Source organism: Epinephelus moara, chromosome 20 (assembly GCF_006386435.1).
Source record: "Epinephelus moara isolate mb chromosome 20, YSFRI_EMoa_1.0, whole genome shotgun sequence".
Taxonomy (NCBI): domain Eukaryota; kingdom Metazoa; phylum Chordata; class Actinopteri; order Perciformes; family Serranidae; genus Epinephelus; species Epinephelus moara.
Genome location: NC_065525.1, coordinates 15346653 through 15368600, shown reverse-complemented (window position 1 = coordinate 15368600; position 21948 = coordinate 15346653). Strand labels below are relative to the sequence as shown.

The window sequence follows — 21948 nt, the reverse complement described above, 5'->3', positions numbered from 1 at the left end:
TTGTGTTCTTGGACGTTAGTCTGGGGCGCCGTCTACCATTAGGTGTGCTGGCCGCTCCCTCCGCTGATCTCCGCAAGGGATGTGAGGACTCTAAAACTTCACCAGGGCCTCCGTCGGCATATGGGTGAGTAGATAATGGCTGAATTTTCATTTTTGGGTGCACTATCCCTTTAAAGGGTAACAAACTAAAACAAAAGCTCACAAAAAGCATCTCGGTTCATCTCTCCACTGTTCCAACAATCACCAACTCTAGTCTGGTTGAAATAAACCCTTAATTCACCACACAGTTAGATGTGAAGATATACTGGCTCTATACATGCTAAAATTAGTTTATTTAAACAGAGTCTTGTGGGTATATAGGGATGGCAATTTCAGGGCTGTCTCTGATTCTAACTCTTTAACATATAAAGGTCTATCTCTGTAGGGAACCCTTCCATAATGTTGTCAGACACTTAGAATAACAATCTGACCCGTCAGTGACAAAAACAAGCACTGTTAGTGGACAAACACTGACTGTGCAATGATTGCCCCGAGTGCTTTTTTGCTGCTGTTAGTTACAAAAATTGTTTTCATTAGTCACCTTGACACAAAAACATAGAAAAATAGGGTCCAGGTTTTTAAAAAAATAAAAAATAAAAAATACAGAATTTACCATTTAAACTGATTTTTTTCTTAGAAAGTATTGGCCAGACAGCCTAAATATTTATCATGAACATTCAATATTCCCCAAATAATAATCATCGTGATTTCAGTGACCTTCTGACCCATCAGGTCAAATATTGCCCTTGACTATCACCTTGATCACTGATATGGCTTCCAGAAAACAGTAGTTGGATTTTGTGTCAACTATGTACAACAATATCTCATATTCCGATATGCTGATTGCCATAAAATTTGCTGAGCATCTTCTTGCTACCAACAGGATACAGCATTTAGTTTTGAATAAGCTCATGGCCTTTTCAATAGTGCAGGATAAACATATTCAGCCCCACTACTGACTAGGCTCCTAGCTACAGTACTAGAGTAGCTATTGATTCAAGTCTTTTGGGTTGTATTGAAACTGGATTTCTAATGGCTGAAAAGCAAGGTGTTAGACTGAGTTTTGCTATGTTTACAAATTGATTTTTAAGTTGTCAGGATACATACAAAAATACAGTATATGCACCTTTTTCTGTGATCCTCCAGTTGCGGGACAAGGAGAGGTGCGTCACTGACCTCAGGCCCTGTGCTATGGCCTCTACAGACCTGCTGGTCAGCTCAGTGCAGGCACTGATGTCCAGCCTCTGGAGGCTCGGCTGGTGCTTCACCAGAGCCTCCACTGAGTAGTCGGTCAGCTCCTTACAGCCGTGCAGACTCAGTTCCTCTAAGACCAAACCCTGAACCTGGAACAGAACAGAAGGAATATCAAAGAAATTAAAGAAGACCAAAAATCCAATGACATGTTTCTTCTATGAGGACAAACAATAGAAACTCTTCATCTTTATAGAAATTAAAGGAAAGCTTCTACATCATAAATGAAATCTTAACCAGTCTAAAAGCAGACTATTGCCTCTGTATAAACCAGCACACAGGTACTTAGACGTGAATTGAGCAGTTCAATTTGTGAAGAATCATTCCTTGCTGCTCAAGCGATAAAGAAGCTATCGCAAGGACTGAAAGCATCCTGACCTGTGCAATAGTGCGTAGTGACTCAGGGGTGATCGATGTTCTGCTGAGGTCCAGACCTATGAGGGTGGATTTCTGCTCTGTTAACAACTTCCTCAAGTTCCTTAGTGACAGCAACGCTGACGAATCCTTAACGGCTCCCACCGGGCACCCTCGGTACGGGTCGAACTCGAAGGCAATATGGCAGCCGGCCAGCGAGAGGCGACGGAGGCGTGGGGTGCAGCTGGTGAGCCGATTGAAGGTGAGGTCAGAGAGGTAGCGCAGGTCGGATAGGTCCAGCTCTTCCAGACCGGACAGAGCTGACCTGACCTGGAACAAGAAGATGGAGTTTGACCTGAAATTGGTGCATTACTGCAGATGGAAAAACAATAAAGCTGTGTTGCAAACACAAAAGCCATAAACATTTAATGAAAGGTTACTTTTGTCCACTGTAATACTGACTGGAGTGCGCATCAGTTAATCTCATGATTTTTATTTATATTCACTGCCGATGCCTTTTTCTCCTGGGAGGACGCACATACAGAGAGATACTAATCCTGGCCTGATACTGAGCTATACCAGTACAAATGTAGGAGAAGGCAGATTCAATTTGGTGGGCAAACTGCATGACAGATAAAAAAAGGCTATAATACTTTCATTTTATGCCTTTATAGGCTGACTGTATTTTATAAAAAAAATAAAAATGAAATAAAAAATAAAAATAACTACAAAGTGCAAAAAAGCAGTCACTACCCTCTGCAAGTTCAAATGAACTAAATGTATAAATTACCTATCTTGCTAAGTGCCTGTCTGTCCATCTATGGTTAACATTTATTTTGAAAATACAATAATTAATAATACAATTAATGAGTTTAGAATCTAATAGACTTAAATATGTGATTTTAAAGGATCTTAACCACATCAAATTACATGAATTCCACTAGAGTCCAAAGCTAACATGGTAGTTACTGTTTCTCTGCTAAACTAGTTACGTTAGCATTAGCAGGTGTTTAGCTGTGGGGTTTTCTTCATTGTGATAGAATTTTGATTCTGTCTCATTTAGTTATTTGGAGTAACAAACTGAGTTACCAAGGTGTTAGTACATAAAAAGTAATATATTTTCTTTATGTAGCCTACAGCTGGGGAGAAATCCATGATTATTTTAGCTAAGTCGAGCTGTGGCTATCTTAAAGCTACAGTGGGTAACTTTTTAGCAAATATAGATATATATATATTTTTTATTAATTGTCACTATATCCTGACAGTTAGTACATGAGGCAGATAATCTGAAAAAATAATTCTCCTCTGCCTCCTCATAGCACTCCTAATGGCATTCGCAATCATGAATACAACCAATCACAGCAGAGGAGTCTCTAACGCAGCTGTCAATCATGTCAATCACTGCTCATGAGCTGTGGTCAAACTGTCAAACTAGGCAGAACTAATCAAATATGAATCAAGACTGTTACTGCATTGCCTATTTCTTGCCTCACACGTTTTCATAAACATATTTTAGTGTACAGTTTAGCTGTAAAATAAGAACGTTTGCTCCGGCCGGTGCTTTGTTTCAGCTTGACTGATTTCAACATAACGGTCAGGTCACAAACTTTCTCAGTTTACAGCTGAACAGTACACTAAGGGACACCCAGTGGCTTAGTAGGTAGAGCAGGCGTCCCATATACGAAGGCAATGGCCTTTGCGGCAGTGGTCGTGGGCTTGATTCCAGTCTGTGGGCCTTTATTGTATGTCATCCCCTCTCTGTACCCCCCCTTCACACTTAGAATATCCTATCCAATAAAGGCAAACAGCCAAAACAATAATCTAAACAGAATGCTAAAATATGTTTCTGGAAACATTTGAGGCAAGAAAAATGCAATGCAGCAACAGAATCTTGGTTCACATTTGATCAGAGCTGTGTTTGACAATGTGACTGCAGTTCACAAGCAGTGATTGACATTACTGACAGCTTCTTTCTCTGAAAATGACCTGTAATTACCCAAAGTCTCCCGTGACGTGCTACATTCTCTAAAGATTGAAAACAGAGCCATGTGGAGGTGCAGAAGTCTAGTTTTCTCTCAGACCACTTGCATTACAATAGGTTCAAAGTTTAATATGGCAATTTTTCTAAATAATGCCAAAATAAATTGCCTACCCAAGCTTTGAACTAATGGTTGCTGTCTCTCTGTTACAGAGGCTGCAATCAGTGCGACAGCAGCTTCAAGATTACATAACTACAACTGAAGTTTTTACATGCTGTTTTCATAGAATATTATACAAAAAAAATCTGTTACCAGTCCTGACTCAGTTTTGACCAGATACATAGTTACTCTTTTTGACTCTGTGTGACAGAGTACATCTGTACAGTCCTTTGCATCTGCAGTCTCATTGGCCAAAGTTTTTTGTTAATATTTCCCTGATAATTCATCTCCAGTGTCCAAATGTGGATTACCAGAAGATATACATAAAGGAGGAACAGGCTTCAAGACATGGTGCCAGCTCATGTCTTATTGAAACAAATGTCAACCTCCACCCACCATCCCACCTCTACATCTGTAATACCTGCTGTCTGTGCTCCTCCCTGGAGAGGAAAGCTCCGGACATGAAGAGACTGTCCAGGCCCCTGAGGTCCAGCCTGCGGAGGGAGGTGAGGCGAGGGAGGAGGGCCAGCAGAGAGGCCTCTGTTATACTGCTACCAGGAAGTGCCAAGCTCTCTAACTTAGGGCCCAAGCAGAGACCCACCTGAAGAGGGGGTAAGACAACAAGAGATAGCACAGACAATCATGCATGAGGCAACACAGACAGAGAGAGGAAATTATGACAATTCAAAGAGAAGATAAACAGGTTGGATTAAATTAAATATGGAAGCAATGGAGAGGCAAAGATAGCAGGAGGACAAAGAGAGAGTAATTTGCTGCCTCCTGTTTCCATGCTTTAAAAAAATGACATTTGGACGGTGTGTGATGGTTATAGCATCAACTTTTCCTTCTGTTTCTTATATTTCTGCGGTTGAAGTTTTACAATTTGACAGATGACAAAATCTTTAACGGGAAATTCCATGCTTGCATGTTCACACACAAATTCACACACACATTATTGTGATAAGGATCAATGAGAGATTATACAATAACTCCTGCAGCTGCACTTTGGACTACACCGTGAGTAATTATGACTGTACTACACCCTGGTCAGTTTGACGGGAAACTAATATGATAAGAGCGATATCATGCTAATGCAAATACTCAAGATGATGTGCATTGGTTGATATCACACTGTTAGCTTTACAAGAGAGGAGACATCTGTTCTTGCATGATGACAGTGTGTTTCTGAGCTGAATAAAATAAACTCAACTTGGGTTTCTCATATTTTTTTTAAAGGCCTTCATAAAGCCCTCGAGGTGGGAGAATCCTCCCCACCCACAACAAAGCGTGTGATCATATGACGTGAAATCACAACGCTTATTAAAATCACATTAGCTAGGTCTTCACATGACAGCCACAATATTGTTTCTACAGCAAATGCTACTGTGGTGGTAAAGCAGGAAGGCCTATTTAAACACAGACAATCAGAAATTATTATATAAATACATGTTTCATTCATTATATCTGCTTCTAATTTGTCTTGTTTGGCCTTGCTGTACCATAATGAGGGATTTATTTTGGATCTATAAGGGAACTTCATTGCTGATCTTCTCAGCTTTCATCTTCAGTAATAAAGAGACCTGAGAATCTCAGTGTTAGACAGTGACTATCGGCACCCAAGCTAACCCAAGTAGTGACATGCTTTTAATCATAACAGGATACTGCACCTCCAGAAGCAGTGATCTGGACATACTGAACCCATCCAGCTGGCTGATAATCAGACTGCAGTGTGACTTTCTGCTCAGACCCCTGATCAGCTCCAAGGACGAGGCTGAAGCCGGGAAGCTGAAGGTGACATTTTTCTGCACAATGAGAAACAAACAGAGAGTCAGGATGGGATTTTCCTTTGCCCTCAAGCATTCACACTTATGCAAATCCTTCCACGGTCACCTTTCAGTCAGTCAACACTTTCTAAACCTTCTGACATAGTTACTGTGCAGATTTATCTTGTGGTGAGCTCTGAAGCAGTTTACCTGAAAGTGCAAGTCCTGACTGGCATGGTACCAGCTGCGGCAGACCAGCGAGGCTTCCTTCCTGTCTGAGGCATGAAGAAAGCTCAGGATGTAGACTATGATCTGCAACGAGGGACAGTAATACAGCATTAGCTTTTTTTTAAAAGTGTGATCCATTAAGAGAAAAGTCCACCCCAGGGTAACATGACAGCATTTTATTTAATCAAATGGCAGCATACTGTATGACAGATTTTATTAATGTGTGATGGCGGCATTCGACCATTTCAAGCAATTCCCTGGTGGTCAGCAATGTTTAAATTTAGAATCAAATTTGTGTAACAAATGGCATCAACACAAAAATTGCTGCATCAAAATGTTCTAAGCCTTTGCACAATGTAAAATTTCCAAGTTTAAACAGGTGTCTAACCAAAACATAATGTTTGTAACAGATTTTTGACAAGAAAAATTTGACACACAGTGCTGAATCTCAAATTAATTTTCAAATTTCCTGCTTTCAGATGATGTATACCACTTATATGTGGCTTAAACTGTTAAGTTTAGTTTATTTATTTGCATATACATGTTTATAGGAAAGGCAAAGGTAAGAATTTAAAATGTTTTAAGATTGTGCAGGAGAGGTTAGAAGCCGAAAAGGCTTGTTAAAATACCTCCCCTATTAAACAGCAATATTCATTCATACATGAATAATTTAATGATCCAAGTTTCAAGACTAAGAGGTAATACAGAATTGATAAAAATGTACATAAAAAATACCCCAAAAGTTTGTATTTACAAATTCAGACGCATTACAGATGAATCAATGAAGTGTCATGAGTGGAAATGTAATCACTATCAGATGTTGTTTTTTAACGATAATGTAGCCTAAATGTAGCACCTCCTCATCCACCAGGAGAGGACTGTCACTACACGCAGCTCTCATATGCGTGTGACTGTATGAATATGAAGCAGGGTGTTTCTGTAAAAAACAAAACAAAGCAAGACAAGCCAATTCTTGCTTTTTTTTTAAACCAGTACATTAACTCACCTCCAGAGGCAGCTCGGGTGTTTCTATAATGTCCTCACCATTGCAGTTTTCCATCTCAGCCTCTCCCTCGTTATGATAAAACACTCCAGACCATCACAAGTGGCTCAACTAGCCCTTCACTAGCTAGCTGCACAAGTTGCAGCCTTAAGTTCACTAACGTTAGCGTTTCGGCTAATAGCGGCTAAAGTAATGAATAGCCGTTGACTCGTGTCATACTTATCCGTTAACTTATCAATAAAATGACCAGTTTCAGCTCAGTAGGGCCCAGTGAGGAGCTGTGTTACCTGCTGTCATCTCCCACTAAGCTACTTTGTACTGTATCATTACCACAGGCGGTACATTTCCGTCAGTTGCACCAGCTGACAAGCGAGAAAGCACTGACGTCGAAGCGAGGCGGGGCATTGTGGGAAATGTGGTTTTCCTCATGTTCCTCTACCTGTAGCAGGAGGTATGGTGTGCTTCTTTTACAAGTCAGTAACTTGACCTAAATAAGTGGAAAATGTTTTCCCCCCTGTCGCTGTGGTTGATACTGGTGCTGGAAAGTACATGTTGCCATTTAGCTACCTTCAAACAGAAATAAACAAGACGTTGTTATCGGTTTGATAAAACAAACTACCCCAAAAATGTCCAGTCTATGTAGCCTATGGTTGCATGAAGTTAACAGCACTGGCGGATGAAGTATTCAGATCTTTTGCTTGAGTAAAAGTAGTATTACTACAGTGTATAAATACTCTGTTACAGGTAAAAGTCCTGCATTCAAAATCTTACAATAGTATTATCATCAAAATATACTTTAAGTACCAAAAATAAAAGTACTCATTTTGAATTTTAATTATTGACACAGTCGAGTTCATCACTTTAAGTCAGCTCTGTCTTTACCAGCTGCTACATCAAATTGCTCCATATACTGCTGGGGGCCTTAACCTGTAAGTATACATTATTACCTATTTGAAAATTTAGTTTATTGATACTTAATATAAATAAATTAAGTAACTAGGGTAACTAAAGCTTTAAAATAAAAGTAGTAGTGGAGTAGAAGTAGAAAATAGCATAACATGGAAATGCTCAAGTACAAGTAGAAACTGTACAGTACGTGAGTATGAATATTGCGTTGAATTCCACCTCTGAATAACAGCATTGTGTTTAGCCGGTTAAACCAGCAACCATATATCTTCAATCAGGGCATCATGACTACAAATGTTGCTTCCTGTTTTCAGTCGGTTTTCATTGCCTTTGTGGTTAAAGGTACACTTTGCAGTTTGTCAAGTAGTTTGTCAGGCTTTTTGTCCATCAACTGTCATCGCATGTCAGACACAAAACTCAGGGCAAAATGTGCTGAAACGGGTCATTTATTCACAAAAAAATCATTGACAAAATTTGAAGTGTGAGGGCATTATTATACACACACATTCGAGACCACTACACACTCATCATTCCCCTCACACACACACACACACACACACACACACACACACACACCGTACACACAAAGGAGAAACAACATTGCTAATCCTTTCTACAGATTGTCTGGCAGTATGGTTAGCTGGTTTATGGGCCTGTCTTCTGAGGCTGTGTCAATAATCAAACCATCTATACAAAAACAATCAATCTTACATCATCACTGAGTCCTAAACACATTTACAACACAAATTAAACACCTAGCATTATTAGAGTGTATGTACATGTCATGACACTGTGAAGCAGTACAGTGATTTTAGATTAACCGGAAAATGTGACTCATCTAAAAATCAAAAAATATTTACATTATTGTACAAAACAAACAAAAGGAAATGTGAACATAAAAACATTAACTGTAGTTGTAAAATATGTAAAGCAATGGTATTGCATGTATTGATGGCTACATTTTTAATGATTAGTGATATATCAAATGCTTTGAGATGACGTACAATATATATTAGCATGTAAAATACAGTGTTGAGGTAATAAGATTCTAGATGATGCTTGAGCTCGCAGTGCTTACAGCTATGACGGTCAAAGACAGACTGAAAATCTCTATAGAATAAAATAGGATGACATCACTTTGACCTGTCGACATTATTTGTAACATATGTTATGATGAAAGTGTGGATGATCATGTTGTTACAGCCTTAAATACAGCTTTACTAGGTCTGTGCTGTTGTTCAAACCAACTCGTAAAAACATCAGCAGTGCAAGCTACTCACACCAACACAACACAACAAGGTAAATAACAAAACATGTAAGGCAAAATGTTCTTTCAAGTTTACAAAACAATCTGTAAACAGTCAGCAGACAACAACAGCAAAAACGTTTTTTTATGAGTAAGAAAGACAAGATGTTCACCGTTAAACCACAGCTCATCCTACAACAGATAGTTATGTTGATGATATTTGACACAGACGTGAAAAAATGTAGTGGGCTACAGGGCTATAATGTATAAAATGGGTGCATGTGTCATAGGTCAGTGTGGAATACAGTACTACCTTGGTATTTTTGCAACAAAGCTGTCCCACACAACTCCCACTAGCAGATCAGGCTGACATCAAGATGTGACAGTTTTGCACACGTTAATTAACAACACCTCCTGTCTCTTTCATCTCACCATTCTGACAGTTTAAAGCAGATATACTCAGAAATGTTCATTCCTTTATCTTCCCTTTATTCCCCTTTGATCACACCAATGTCCCCTTTTCTCTTAGTGATTGTCGTCCAGTGCTCACTTCATGATCTCCTCCTTCCCTTGTCCTTCAAAGAACTATCACAGCTTCTTTTCTTTCCTCTTCCCACCCTCGCTCGCTTCAACCTCACTGACGCCCTCCTCTCTTTGGTCCACGGTGGGCATTTCGTCTGCGTTGCCATGACACTGTGATACAGAGTGAGGCGTCGCTGAGTTGTTGTTGCGGCAACGGGAGGCAGAGCAGAATGTTGCGGAGCTGGCACACATGGGTGACGGTGGTGTGTCCCCGTCTCTCTCAGGTCCTGAGCTGGAGGTGGGAGACGGAGGAGGCAGGGAGGAGGAGATGGAGGGCTGGAAGAGAAGAGAGGAGATTAACCTTATATAAAAAGTACACCCTCTTCTTGTCACTGCCACATATATGTTTATTCTTTGGTTGTTCAGGTGTATGTTCACCTGTAATGAGACACTAGACTTGCTGGTGTTCTCTTTGACTTTAGCCAGAGCTCCTTTAAGTCCAGAGGATTTCTCTGTCATCTCCAGGGCTGCTCTCAGCAGTCTGGGGGTTTCCGTCCGTACAGGGGCTGCCGGGGCCTGAGGGGGATCCTTAGCCTCCTCTTTGGGCTCAGGTTTCTTTCCCTTGGTAAGCATCTTCCTGTGATTGAGACAGGAACATGCTTCAGTAATGATTACAAATGTGCAGACAAAGCAACAAAGCTCTTGTATAAGTCCATTTTTGATCTGGTGGCCCTTCTACAATCTGTACAAGACAGAACAGAGACAAAAAGAGAGGTGGTTTCAAGATGATATTTGCTGATGTGTCATTGATTAACCTGGCTTTCTTCCGGAGCAGTTTCTTGGACTCGGGGTAGTGGACCAAGATCTCATTCAGGTCTTTCTTGTCCAGGATGAAGAGATTAGCAAACCCGTGGGCGATTACATTCGCTGTGCGTCTGTTACCCCCACCTACTGCGAGCAAACTGCCAATCAGAGAAATTATGGTTGAAAAAGTCATTTTCAAACACGTCTGACATTTTCAATTTCAGGAAAGCAAAGTACAGTTTGAATTTTTCATGCAATATTTTGGGGATTTTGTGCAAAAGATCAGAGATGGAAGCTTAGATAGGTGAGAAATCCTGTTCCATTGTGGAAAATGTTTAGGCAATTTTTTTTAAAGAAAATGCCTACAACTCAACACCACCTGGAAAAATCTCTTCACCTGATCTCTCCAAAGACCGATCCTGCTCTGAGAGTGACAAACACTGTCTTCCCATCCGGTCCTCCAACCACCTGCACCTCCCCTGCCTTTATGATGTACATCTCCCGGCCCACTTCGCCCTGAGCAAGAAAAAAGAGAGAGGCAGAGACATGATGATAGAGAGAGAGCTAGACACATGTCAAAAACTGAAAATAGCTGTCACATGTAGTTTTCCTCTACAAAGAAAACAGGTAAGTTTGCCGTCTACCTTTTTGCAGACATAATCCCCAGGCAGGTAGACAACAGAGCGTAGGCTTTTCAACATGTCAAAGATCATCTGTCTGTCGCAACCCTGTCAAGAGGGAGCACAAAAAAGAAAACACTGAGCTCTTGTTGATCTCTCTCTATAACTATCTGTACTGTAGGTTTTAGATTACCCATCTGCATGTATCACACTATGTATACTGTGCTATTCTTCACATGTGTTTTTAGGAATTCCTACCTGAAAAAGAGGAACTTTGCTGACAATGGAATAGTTGACATCAATAGCAATGTCCAGACGCATTTTATCTGGCAACTGAGTCAGCAGCTCCTGCTCATCTGGAAGGCAAACAATAAGTTGTACAGTATGACTGAAATGTCCAGTGTAAGAGATACACATGAATGTGCACAGACAATGCTCTCCTTACCCAGCATGCCTTGTGATTGCCAGGTGTAGTTGTACCAGGTTTTGACACGGTTCTGCACGTCTTTGGGGATGCGATAGGAGGACATGTATTTAATAGTGCTGTCCACACATGTGCGGTAGTAGGTCTGACCCGCTGTGGCTGCACCAACCACATCACGCATCTGAGAGACAAAACGTGGTGTAAGTGTTTTTGCTGCATCAAGTACATCAGAAAGAAAAACATACTTAAGTGTTTGATGTTAAATACACGTGGAAGGCACAGATGTCTCCGTTATATTTATATACCTGTCCAATCATGATAGAGAAGGCAAAGACTCCAACAAAGTAGTTGATGAGTTGGAAGACAATCTCAAACAGAGTGGTGGGGTCTGGCAGACCACCAATGGTGATCAGGGTCTTCACCGCAAAGTAGTAACAGCGTATGTAACTGAGGAGAGACAAAACAGGAGGCATTAGAAAGAGACGGGACAAGAAAATGGCTTTAAATGAACACGACTGGTAGGATTTTTAAAATGAATGAGATGTAAAATCAAATCACTGGGCTTCACTTCTGAATTTTCTGTTTTTATCTCAACAGTTGTGCACCACAAATCACTGTCGTAATCGTCAAAAGCAGTCATGTGTGTGTGTTTTGTGTGTGTATATGATTATCCCACCAACCTGTTGCCCTCTCCATTGTACACCCACTTAGTTGATCCCAGTCCTGTGAATGCAGAGCCCCAGTAGTACAGACAGGCATTACAGTGGAGACAGTAAAGAAGGTAGGTGGTGGTGCGGATCACCCTGAGAGACAGAGAGTGACAGAGCAACACATTTGCATAATTTGAATACCTAAAACCAGTTGTTTGTTAATGTGTGTTCAACTCAACGAAGGAGGACAAAGTGAAAAGAAGGATACAGAGGTAGAGAGAAGGGAAGTTAGTACAGTAAGATACCATCAGGCTGCAGCTGACCTGTAGATGTAGGCTTTGGTCAAGATGGCCTCTAAACGCTCGTTGAACTCAAAGAAGGAGTTGATCTGAGGAGACATTGATAGACAAAAGAAAAATATTTAAAGTTTGGTTTCAATTTTTTTTTTTTTTTTTGGACATTTGATTTCCCCAACAGATAAATAGAGACTTGGAAATTAGCTTTTCTTTTGTACTTTATTTACTATTATATATTGTGAGTGTAACATTGTTGTGCGTTGCTCATAGACTGTATATAAAGATGAACTACATGACAGCTCTCCAAAAGTGAAGCTGAAACACCTCGATTGTCCACTGGTGGCTGGCTGTAGTATCGGTCAACATGACTGACAACCATGTAAGCCAGTCAGTGGGCTTGCATTTAGTCACGATTGGTCGGACAGGCGTATGGGTGAAAAATTTGATACCGTGGAGACTGCTACTGGCAGACTCTGGCTTTGAAAGACATTACCAGAGCAAGATGGCAGCAGCTGTATCCAGGATATTTTAGCTTAACTTCTGTACAGTGGGGGTAAGTGGAGACGTGTCGTCCATCTTTATATATAATCTACAGTGTGGCTTAGTAAATTTATGTGGAAAGATTCTTAATGTATGCAGGACGAAAAAGGACCTAAGTATCAATGAATATATGAATGTATATATAAATAAATAAATAAGGAATGAATAAATTAACAAATACTGAAATAAACACAGGATCAAATAAATATGGAAATAAATAGATAAATGTATAAAAATAAGGAATACATAAATACTAAAACAGATACAGGAATAAATATATAATAATAATTATAATACATTTTATTTAAATTGATCTAAAAACACCCAAGGTCACCTTACAGAGTAAAAAAATAACATACAGAGAAACAGAAAAATAAATAAATGCATAAGAATAAATGAATAAATACATAGTGAAATAAATATGGAAAAAATGGTTAAATGCATAAATAAATACATTTGGATAATTAAACAGGACATAAATACATATTGTAAATGTATTTCTATATTTTTGTACGACTACATTTATTTATTTCTGTCTTTCTTGTCATGTCGTCATTATTCCTATCCGTATGTTAATGAGGTAGGAGGTCCTACCCTTTGCATTTACTTTTTTATGTATGCATCTATTAATTTATTTATTTATATATTTTTTCAGGATTCATTAATTCTCTTATTTTTTGTATGTACTTAATTCAGAATTTATGTATTCTTGTATTTTATTTATACATTCATTTATTTATAAATACTTGTGTCATTTTTCATATTTCATGGTTGCCAGAATGCTAATACTGTAACATGTTGTAATGGGTAAAATTGTTAAATATTCAGTAATAAACCTCACCTTCAGCAGCCTGGGTAAGCGAAGCAGAGGGTTGATGCCAATTTTGAAATAGAAGAGCTCGAGGGGAACAAGGCTGGCTACATCAAACTGAAAAACAGGAAGTTACAACCTCACTGTCTGAAGTTCTTCAGCTATTGAGTCAGTGATTAAAACGTGAAGAAGAAAAGCAAATACAGTCAAAATTTAGTGACTTACTTTGAAGCGTTTGGTTTTCATGTAATTCTTTCTCATTTCTTTTTTGTCACACTGTAATAAAAATAAAAAACTGTAGATATAAACAATGATCCTGGTAGATTCAATATTATGGTTTTAAACTGACAGTTTTTACTTAAAAAAGTGATCTATGTATGTGTAAAAAAAAAAATCATAATCTTAATACACAGTAATGTCTCAAATATCACTTCATCTGGTGATAACTAAACTGATCATTTATTTTTTGTTCACTATAAAACAGTGCTTCCTTCGAGCCTGTGTCCTCTGACAAATTTCAGATTCTCACTATGAGATGGCACTCATTTACAGTAACCCAGCCTCCCACTCACCACTATGTCCCCTCCACGAACAAACTGCAGGCGCGGCTGGAAGATGGTGATGTCCAGGATGTAAATAAGGTCACACAAGTAGTCAATCAGCAGCCAGTAGTAAATGTTGTCTGGAGTCTGGTAGGGGAAGGCCCAGCGCACTGGGATGAACCATACGTTCCAGTTCCACGCCAGAGAGACCAAAAACATCCACAGCACGTACATTAAGTCTGAGGACAGAGACGAAGATGAGAGGATGAACAGAGAGGGAGAGGAAAAACTGAGCGAATTAGACAATAGGAGAATGAAAGTAAGGAGAGACTGGAGTCATTCAGCACTCACTACACAAGCACCAACTACCATTATATGATGGGAATAGGAGCAAATAAGCAGGATCTAATCTGTATTATAAAGCAAAACTTGTTTTAGTGCTAAAGGAAAAAAGACTGGTGAGAGAGAAATAGACTGGCTCACAAGTCCCTGTGAATGTGAAAAACAGGGAAGAGAAAAGGTGTAAATGACAGATGATTAGGTACAGTAACAGGATAGTACAGTAGATTCACCTTTACCCAAACCTTATGGTACTTAATCATTGTATCCTGGTCTCAGATGAACACTACAGGTCAAAAAATATTTCTTGAGAGTTTCCTCAGTTTCCTTCAGGATGAGCATTAAACAGCGTACAATTTAATCAATGTGTTATTTTATAAATTTGGTCAGAACTTATTAATTTCTGAGTAGTTTAGGTAAAGAAGATTCTACTGTACAGTACAGCGCCGAGGGTGGCAGCGGGTGGCGTATTCGGCTGGTTTCTCACTGGTGAAAGGGTCGATGCTGGCAGGGAAGCGGTAGTGCATACAAGCTCGCATCCACCGAGGAGTTTTCACCTTGCAGCAGCGGCTAGACTGCTCCTCCTCTGCCTCACTCTCCACTTCCACTCCTCCTTCTCCTCCTCCTCCTGATGGACCTGCTTGTGCCTCCTTCTCCTCTCCGTCCACTGGCTGAGCTGCAGGAGCAGGCTGAGGAGCTGGAGCCTGAGGAGGAGCTGAAGGGAGGGGAGAGGGGAAAGGGCAGAAGGTTAGAAGGACTCCTGTGAGAGATTTTAGATAGGATGCAAAGAAAAAGTTTTAACATCTCAGTCCTGATTGGAGTGCTACAATTATTACGGATACAAAGGTGCAGCTGAACAATGCAGTGTGTGCTTGCAGCAGATGATGCAGGCTTGTGTTTGCCTGTGTGTAGTGGTCTTTTAAAGGGCTTTTCTGTGCCACAAATGCATTAATGTGAACTTCTTAGGAAGCAAATGTGTTATCTCTTGGCTCAAAATACAAAACAGCACAATCCAAGTGAATCTGGACTCTTAATTGTTCAAAAAGGTTAGAGCAGCAAGAATTGTGCTAAGGATCATATCCTACTAATGTACACTTAGGCCTACACTACAGCAAACGACATTCTGACAGCAACAGACAGACCAGGCTTAGGCACAACTAATACATGTGGAAAAAGAGAAGTACTGTACTACGAACACTAAATTTAACAATCTCTAAAGTCTGTATTATAACAATGTAATGCAAATGTTTGGTCCACAGAGACCTTACTGGTTGTGCATTAGTCCACTGTGCATACTTCCCCTTTTCAACGGCAGGCTGCTGATTTTGTCCTGCATTCTTTCCAAACTTCGATCTGCACGCCTTCTCTACTGCTAAATGTGTGCTATTGTGCTATGACTGATGGCTGGAAACAGGCTTGTCAAAATATTCTTAATTTAGGACTATCTAAATCAGTGATTCCCAAAATTTTTAAAGCCACATCCACCTGTTTCAGCTAGAAATGACACTGTGTAATAAAAATGTGTCTTTATGATTCATCATTTGCTCTGACATTTGCTTTTTCTAACTGCTGTGCACAAGGAAACCTCCTGTGCCAGAAACTACATTGTGGTACTGTCATTTAAGCTGTAAACTGCCAGATCACCAATCATATCTGTGGCATAACTGCATACTAAAAATATTTTCAATTTGGTAAAGGCAATATATTGCTTATTTCTTACATTTTGATGTTTACAAAAAAAAAAGAAACAGTTTCTAAATGCAAATGTTGCTTTGTATTTTATATGGGGAAAGGGCATTAAAAATGTACTGCAAAAAAAGTGTCAGTGAACAAATCTTGAGGCACCCTTACAGCACCCACTTTGGGAAACACTGATCAAAACACTGAGGGTGAATGAGGGACACTGGTAATACATCTTTCAGGGGTAAGGTGGGAAAGAAGCTACTACAGCTACTTCTCACCTGTGAGTGTCTGTCAGTGGGCATTTCATGTTTCTGATGTAGCTTTTTGTGTTTAGGCGGCGGTCCAAGGTGTGGCGGGTACTGTATGACTTAAATGAGCAGACATTTTCTGGGCTTGACTCTTCCTGGAAATAAAATACACCATAACACACGGCTGCTACAATCTAAGTACCACCTTTGTATGTTAGGATGCAAGGTTTTGTGCTGTGTGTCCCTCGCAGCACTACAGACCAGCTCAGTACGAAAGACAAAAAGGACAGAGACTCTAACTCACAGGGGATGATGCTGTCTTCATCTGAGCTGTCAGGGTCAATGAGTTTCTCCTTCGCCTTCTCCGTTCTCTCTTTGAACATCCTGACCAGCTCCTGAAGACGCTCATTGACCACTGTACTGGTCTGACTGGCTGAAGACGCTGGTCGCTCTTTCAGTCTTGGGAAAAAATAAAATTAGATGATACAGATTTTTTATTACTGTGATTGTCTGTATATTACTGCATGTCAGCACTTTAGTTAAAACTCCAAATTACAGTAAGTACTCACACTTTTGTCATTTACAACTGGTACAACTATACGTTTATTGTCATTTTGTGTATGTGTGTGTGTTTACAGTTCTCACATGTCATCTGAGCTGTGCAGGCTGGACTGGCTGGGCCAGGCTCTGACAGGGATGCTTCCTTCATCATCATCATCTTCACTTTGAGATGGAAGCCTCCTACTGTTTAAGTACACAGCAACATCGTTGGTTCAACTTTGAGACAGTGCTGCCTTCATTAGATTATTGTTTCCTTTACTCAAACTAAAATCCACCTTGATGTGGCTTCACTGTACATCATGTTAAGCAGTATTTGTGATGTTGAATAGACACAGAATCGAATTATTAATAACTTTCTGCCTATAAAACAGAAAAATGTCTAAAGAAAAACACAATAAAAATGCAACACGTTTTTGCTCCCATTATTAAAATAAAAGAAACTTCTGCCATGCACACAACAGGCTTAGAGCTCTCAAATTTTGCTCACAAATTTGTTAAAATCCATGTTAGTGAGCACTTAACCAATATAATCCATCCACCTGACAGGTAAGGCATACTGTATCTAGATGCTGACTAAACAACATGATTACCACACAGGTGTACCTTGGGATGGTCACAATAAAAGGCCATTCTCAAATGTGCAGCTTGATAACACAACACAATGCCACAGATGTCGCAACTTTTAAGGGAGCGTGCTACTGGCATGCTGACAGCAGGAATTTCCACCAGAGCTGTTGCCTGTGAACTGAATGTTCATTTCACTGCCATAAATCGCCTCCAATTTCTGAGAATTTGGGAGTACTTCTGTCTAGGGAGTCAGCCAAGGACCTCCACATCTCTCCGACGGATTGTGCAGGAATTCTTTGGTTGCGCAAACAGGCTGTTGCATCAGCTGTCGGGTGGCTGGTCTAAGACAGTCTAGCAGGTGAAGACGCTGGATGTGGAGGTCCTGGGATGGTGTGGGTACATGTGGTCTGCAATTGTGAGGGCTTTTGGATGTTCTGCCAAATTCATGGAAACAACACCGGAGACAGTTTATGGCAATGAAATGAACATTTAGTTAATTGGCAACAGATCTGGCGGACATTCCTGCAGTCAGCATGACAATGGCACGCTCCCTCAAAACTTGTGACATCTGTGTCACTGTGTTGTGTGATCAAACTACATGTTAGAGTGGCCTTTTTTGAGCTCATCCCAAAGCACACCTGTGTCGTAATCTTCATATGCAGTAACTACCAGGTGGATGGATTATGTTGGCAAAAGTTTTGTTTAATTTTTGTTCAGTGTATGATTGGGAGGAATGCAAATTAATGAGCACTACAAATGAAATGATTTATTGAGCGAATGAGCAAAGACTGGGCAAATCAAACGGGAAAATGCAATAAATTAATGAGAGGTGATGGATAAAACATCAACTGGGCCGCACAATAACCTTCACCATGAATAATGAGACAGATGGTTACTAGATGAGGCGATGCAGTATTTAACAAGGGTTGCTTTCTTACATCTTTGTCCAGACAGTCCTACGATTCCTTCCACTACTGTCATCGATGATCAGAACAGGGTTTGAAGCAAGTGTGTGTGTTCAAGAGAGAGGGACGGGGAGAGAGGAGGTTTGTGTGTGGTGTGTGCGCCAGGGAAAGCACGACATTAATCCAAGGAACACATTAAAGAAAATCACCTACAGGCAGGTGACACAGTGATGATGCAAGTGCAAGATTGTGATGCATGCATTTATTGACTTTTGCTACGTTATGACAACATCCATACAGTAGCCAAAAGCACAAAAACCCATGAAAGCCATGCAACATTGAACAGAACATCACAACACAGAACACTCAAATCCACATTAATACACATAAAAAAACTGTGTTCTGCATAACCACTATGTGCTGGTTTGCTTGTTTGGCCCTTAGTGTTGTTTATGTGCAGCAAAGATTTTGTAACCTTGGGACTAAACAGATTTTTGTTTTTTTTTAGATTTTCCTAAGGAGCACATGTGATTTCTGCAGGACACTTGAATACAGACAAACCACTGTGATGCTTCTACCAACTGTGAGTGTACAGAGGACAGCAGAGGGCAGTAGATCCATATCAAACAGCACTAAACAAAGGGAAAACGTGGAGAGTTTCACTCCAATATGATACATGTAATGATTCATTAAAACCATGAATGATTATAAAACATAATTCTATGACTTTAATTATTTGTATTTTATCAGCAAATGATTTATAACTTACAATCTTCAAAATTGTGTGTGTTTTGCCAGCTACTAACATTTAACTTGATCTCATTTTGGATGAAAACACTCCACCTGCCAGCAGAGAAGCTTGCACCTTTACGTTACCCAAATATCACATCCTAGTGATGTTACTTTGCAATTCTCTCTTGAATGCATATAAGCTATGCATATGTTTCACTGGAGATTATTGGAAGAGAATAACAAGCACTACAACTCAAAATATCCATGCAGTTTTCTTACTCTTTATCTCCTTTACTGTAGGTGAAAGCATGAGGGGGGAGAAAAGGATTAAAGGTTTTTGACACCTACAGTCAGTCGCACATAATCTTTTATAATAAGACATGAATTATCCATCGCTGGTGTTTCCTTATAATACATCATAAACCTCTTGGTTAAATGTTAGATGTGAAGAAAAAGTAAAACTAAGATGTGTTGCTGTCCTAATAGCAGGTTATATAAACTACTGATAGTAGTGTATCTCACCTTTGACGACCTCCAGAGGGGGTCACAGGGACAGTGAGGGTTGTAAGTTTGGGATCCTGGGGGGTGAGGATTTGGGGGATTTTGCTCTGTTCCTCCCCTCCTCCTCCTCCTCCTGCTCCTCCTTTACTTCCTCTCTCATGGTCTGAGTCAACATCCTCTACATTGACAGCTGGACGGAGGCTGAGGCTAGAGCTCTCTGGAGTGGTCGAAAGGTACAAAATGTTTGATTAATGAAGAGCGTTGCAAAAGTGTGAATGGGCTTGCAGTGAGGATAAAAGGACTGCAGTGCAGAACTGCCAGGTGCAAAGCAGGTCAGTGTAAGGGGGAAGCAGATTTACCAGGACCTACAGTACATCGGGCTAATGCAAGACGATCCACCTGTGAACTAGGGCATGTATAAGAGTTCCCTGATAGCTGACTCATTTGGCAATCCATTCAGTCTGGCTAATCAGGCTCAGGATGCACTGGCACAGTTCTGTCTTCTTCATTAAACACAAAAAGTGTCAGCAGTCAGTATGCCGCTTTCTCTTGTAAATTGTGTACAGTTTGTTCCAGACTTTATCAAAGCTAGATGGAAATGGAGGGCAGCCATAGTATGACATTTTAACTTAAGGAATAGTTTGAGAATGTTGGCATGTTTACCTCTTTTTCTTAGCTTTTATCTTGTCCAACAAATTAACTATGGTGCTTTAATCACATCCTACCTGAGCTTATTTGAGAAACGACAGACTGAGATAACACACAAAACTCCACCACCACAACACACACTTCTACTTTTCTTTCGTCTCTGATTATTTTTCAAAAGATTTAAGGGGCCATCAGCTACTTTATACTGATGCCACATACTGAGCTCAGGTATTCACAAGGACTCTCACAATGGTACAAAGTTAACCTTCCACTGCTGCGGATTCACCTGCGGGTCTTATTGCTGGAATGTCTGAGTTGTCTTCAATGAAGAATGCTGGGTTAGAGAGACCTGACAACTGGCGGGACAGTGAGTTGAGCTGTTTTGATGGAGGGCTGACAATTGGCGGCAGGCGTGGGTAGGATGGCACATTGGGCAATTCGAGGGTGCTACCGTTGGGGGAGGATGGAGACGGGGAGCGGGACCGGAGCTGAGGTGGAGGGAGAGGAGAATGTCGGACGAGCCGGTTCAGCTCGACATCTTGCTGATTCTTGTCTTGCTTCTGTTTTTGCTGTTGCTGTTGTTGTTTCTTAGGCATCTTGAGGCATAAGGCTGTTGAGGCGGTTCTGGACGTTGAGGAAGTACTGCTGCGTTCGGCTGGGGAACTGGGAGAGCTTCTGCGGGATGTTTGAAAAGCTCTGGGAGAGACTGGACAGACTGGGACCGACTGAACCCTCAGAGTTTTTGGGCAAAAGTTCAGTCAGAGTCTGGGCGATATTTCGTGGGACCTGCGTGAGTCGGATCTGGGAGAGCTCCTGGCGCAACTCAGGGGGTAAAGAGGGTAGAGAGGGCAGGTACTTGGTCACATCAGAGAGCTGGGTGGGTAGCTTAGGCATGGAGGGTATTTTGGGAGTGGAGATGCCATTCTCCTTGAAGAACGCGTTGATGTTGCCAAGGCACTCAGAGGTGTGGGGAATGCGCATCAGGCAGCTCTTAAATGCATCGCAGCTGACTGGAGCTATAGAGGAGAGGAGACAGGTGCATAAGCAGATATACAGTCAGGTAGAACATAAGCGAGGTGGGACATGGGCTCAGTAGTCAGTCAAACAGCAATGTCGTCAGTCAGACTTCATCTAGACGAGAAGATGGATAATGATCTTGGCAGACAGTCACCATGTGACATGTACACAAACAGTAATTAAATTGAGCAGTCGTAGTTATCTGGATGTCGACAAGTATGTCACACAACAGCCAGTTAAGCAGCTTGTGAGTTCACAACACAGGCAGCCGGTCAGAGATACAGGAATGAAACTGCTAATTAGGGCAGTAATATAACCGCTCTAACCCCAGTCACATATAGAACAGAAAAACAAACGTATGAAAATAGAAGAGCACATACCACCACATTCATCCCCAGCAGCTTCCTCCTCCTACAAAAACACAAAGCATATGAATGAATGACATCAATCACACATCTGTTCGTGATAACTGATGAAGCAGAATTCGGGGCCCAGAATTGGGCCTGGTGGGTCCCGACCTTGTCTTCAACTTTTAGACTACTTTTGCTCTTGTCCAAAATAAGTATCTTTAAAACCAAATACTCAGCAGTCAAGGAATCACTGGAGACAC

The 21948-nt window shown here is 40.7% G+C and overlaps 2 protein-coding genes across 2 annotated transcripts in view; both read right to left on the bottom strand.

The window, feature by feature from the left end:
* The window catches only part of fbxl9 (F-box and leucine rich repeat protein), an 11207-nt gene extending 4097 nt beyond the window's left edge, over nt 1-7110 (bottom strand). Inside the window, exons 1-6 of the mRNA XM_050072780.1 lie at nt 6780-7110; nt 5756-5857; nt 5450-5584; nt 4204-4383; nt 1669-1974; nt 1166-1382 (exon numbers count right to left, since the gene is read on the bottom strand). Coding sequence (XP_049928737.1) covers nt 1166-1382; nt 1669-1974; nt 4204-4383; nt 5450-5584; nt 5756-5857; nt 6780-6833 — 994 coding nt within the window. The 5' untranslated portion in view covers nt 6834-7110. The remainder of the gene's footprint in view (nt 1-1165; nt 1383-1668; nt 1975-4203; nt 4384-5449; nt 5585-5755; nt 5858-6779) is intronic.
* A 1025-nt stretch (nt 7111-8135) lies between these two features.
* The window catches only part of LOC126408096 (cyclic nucleotide-gated cation channel beta-1-like), an 18506-nt gene continuing 4693 nt past the window's right edge, over nt 8136-21948 (bottom strand). Inside the window, exons 6-27 of the mRNA XM_050073466.1 lie at nt 21719-21749; nt 20916-21337; nt 20608-20809; nt 19695-19890; nt 19452-19466; nt 18474-18509; nt 17053-17151; nt 16712-16866; nt 14964-15191; nt 14168-14376; nt 13821-13871; nt 13626-13712; nt 12272-12336; nt 11979-12101; nt 11604-11745; nt 11320-11479; nt 11133-11230; nt 10899-10982; nt 10652-10770; nt 10266-10412; nt 9889-10087; nt 8136-9786 (exon numbers count right to left, since the gene is read on the bottom strand). Coding sequence (XP_049929423.1) covers nt 9517-9786; nt 9889-10087; nt 10266-10412; nt 10652-10770; nt 10899-10982; nt 11133-11230; nt 11320-11479; nt 11604-11745; nt 11979-12101; nt 12272-12336; nt 13626-13712; nt 13821-13871; nt 14168-14376; nt 14964-15191; nt 16712-16866; nt 17053-17151; nt 18474-18509; nt 19452-19466; nt 19695-19890; nt 20608-20809; nt 20916-21337; nt 21719-21749 — 3138 coding nt within the window. The 3' untranslated portion in view covers nt 8136-9516. The remainder of the gene's footprint in view (nt 9787-9888; nt 10088-10265; nt 10413-10651; nt 10771-10898; nt 10983-11132; nt 11231-11319; nt 11480-11603; nt 11746-11978; nt 12102-12271; nt 12337-13625; nt 13713-13820; nt 13872-14167; nt 14377-14963; nt 15192-16711; nt 16867-17052; nt 17152-18473; nt 18510-19451; nt 19467-19694; nt 19891-20607; nt 20810-20915; nt 21338-21718; nt 21750-21948) is intronic.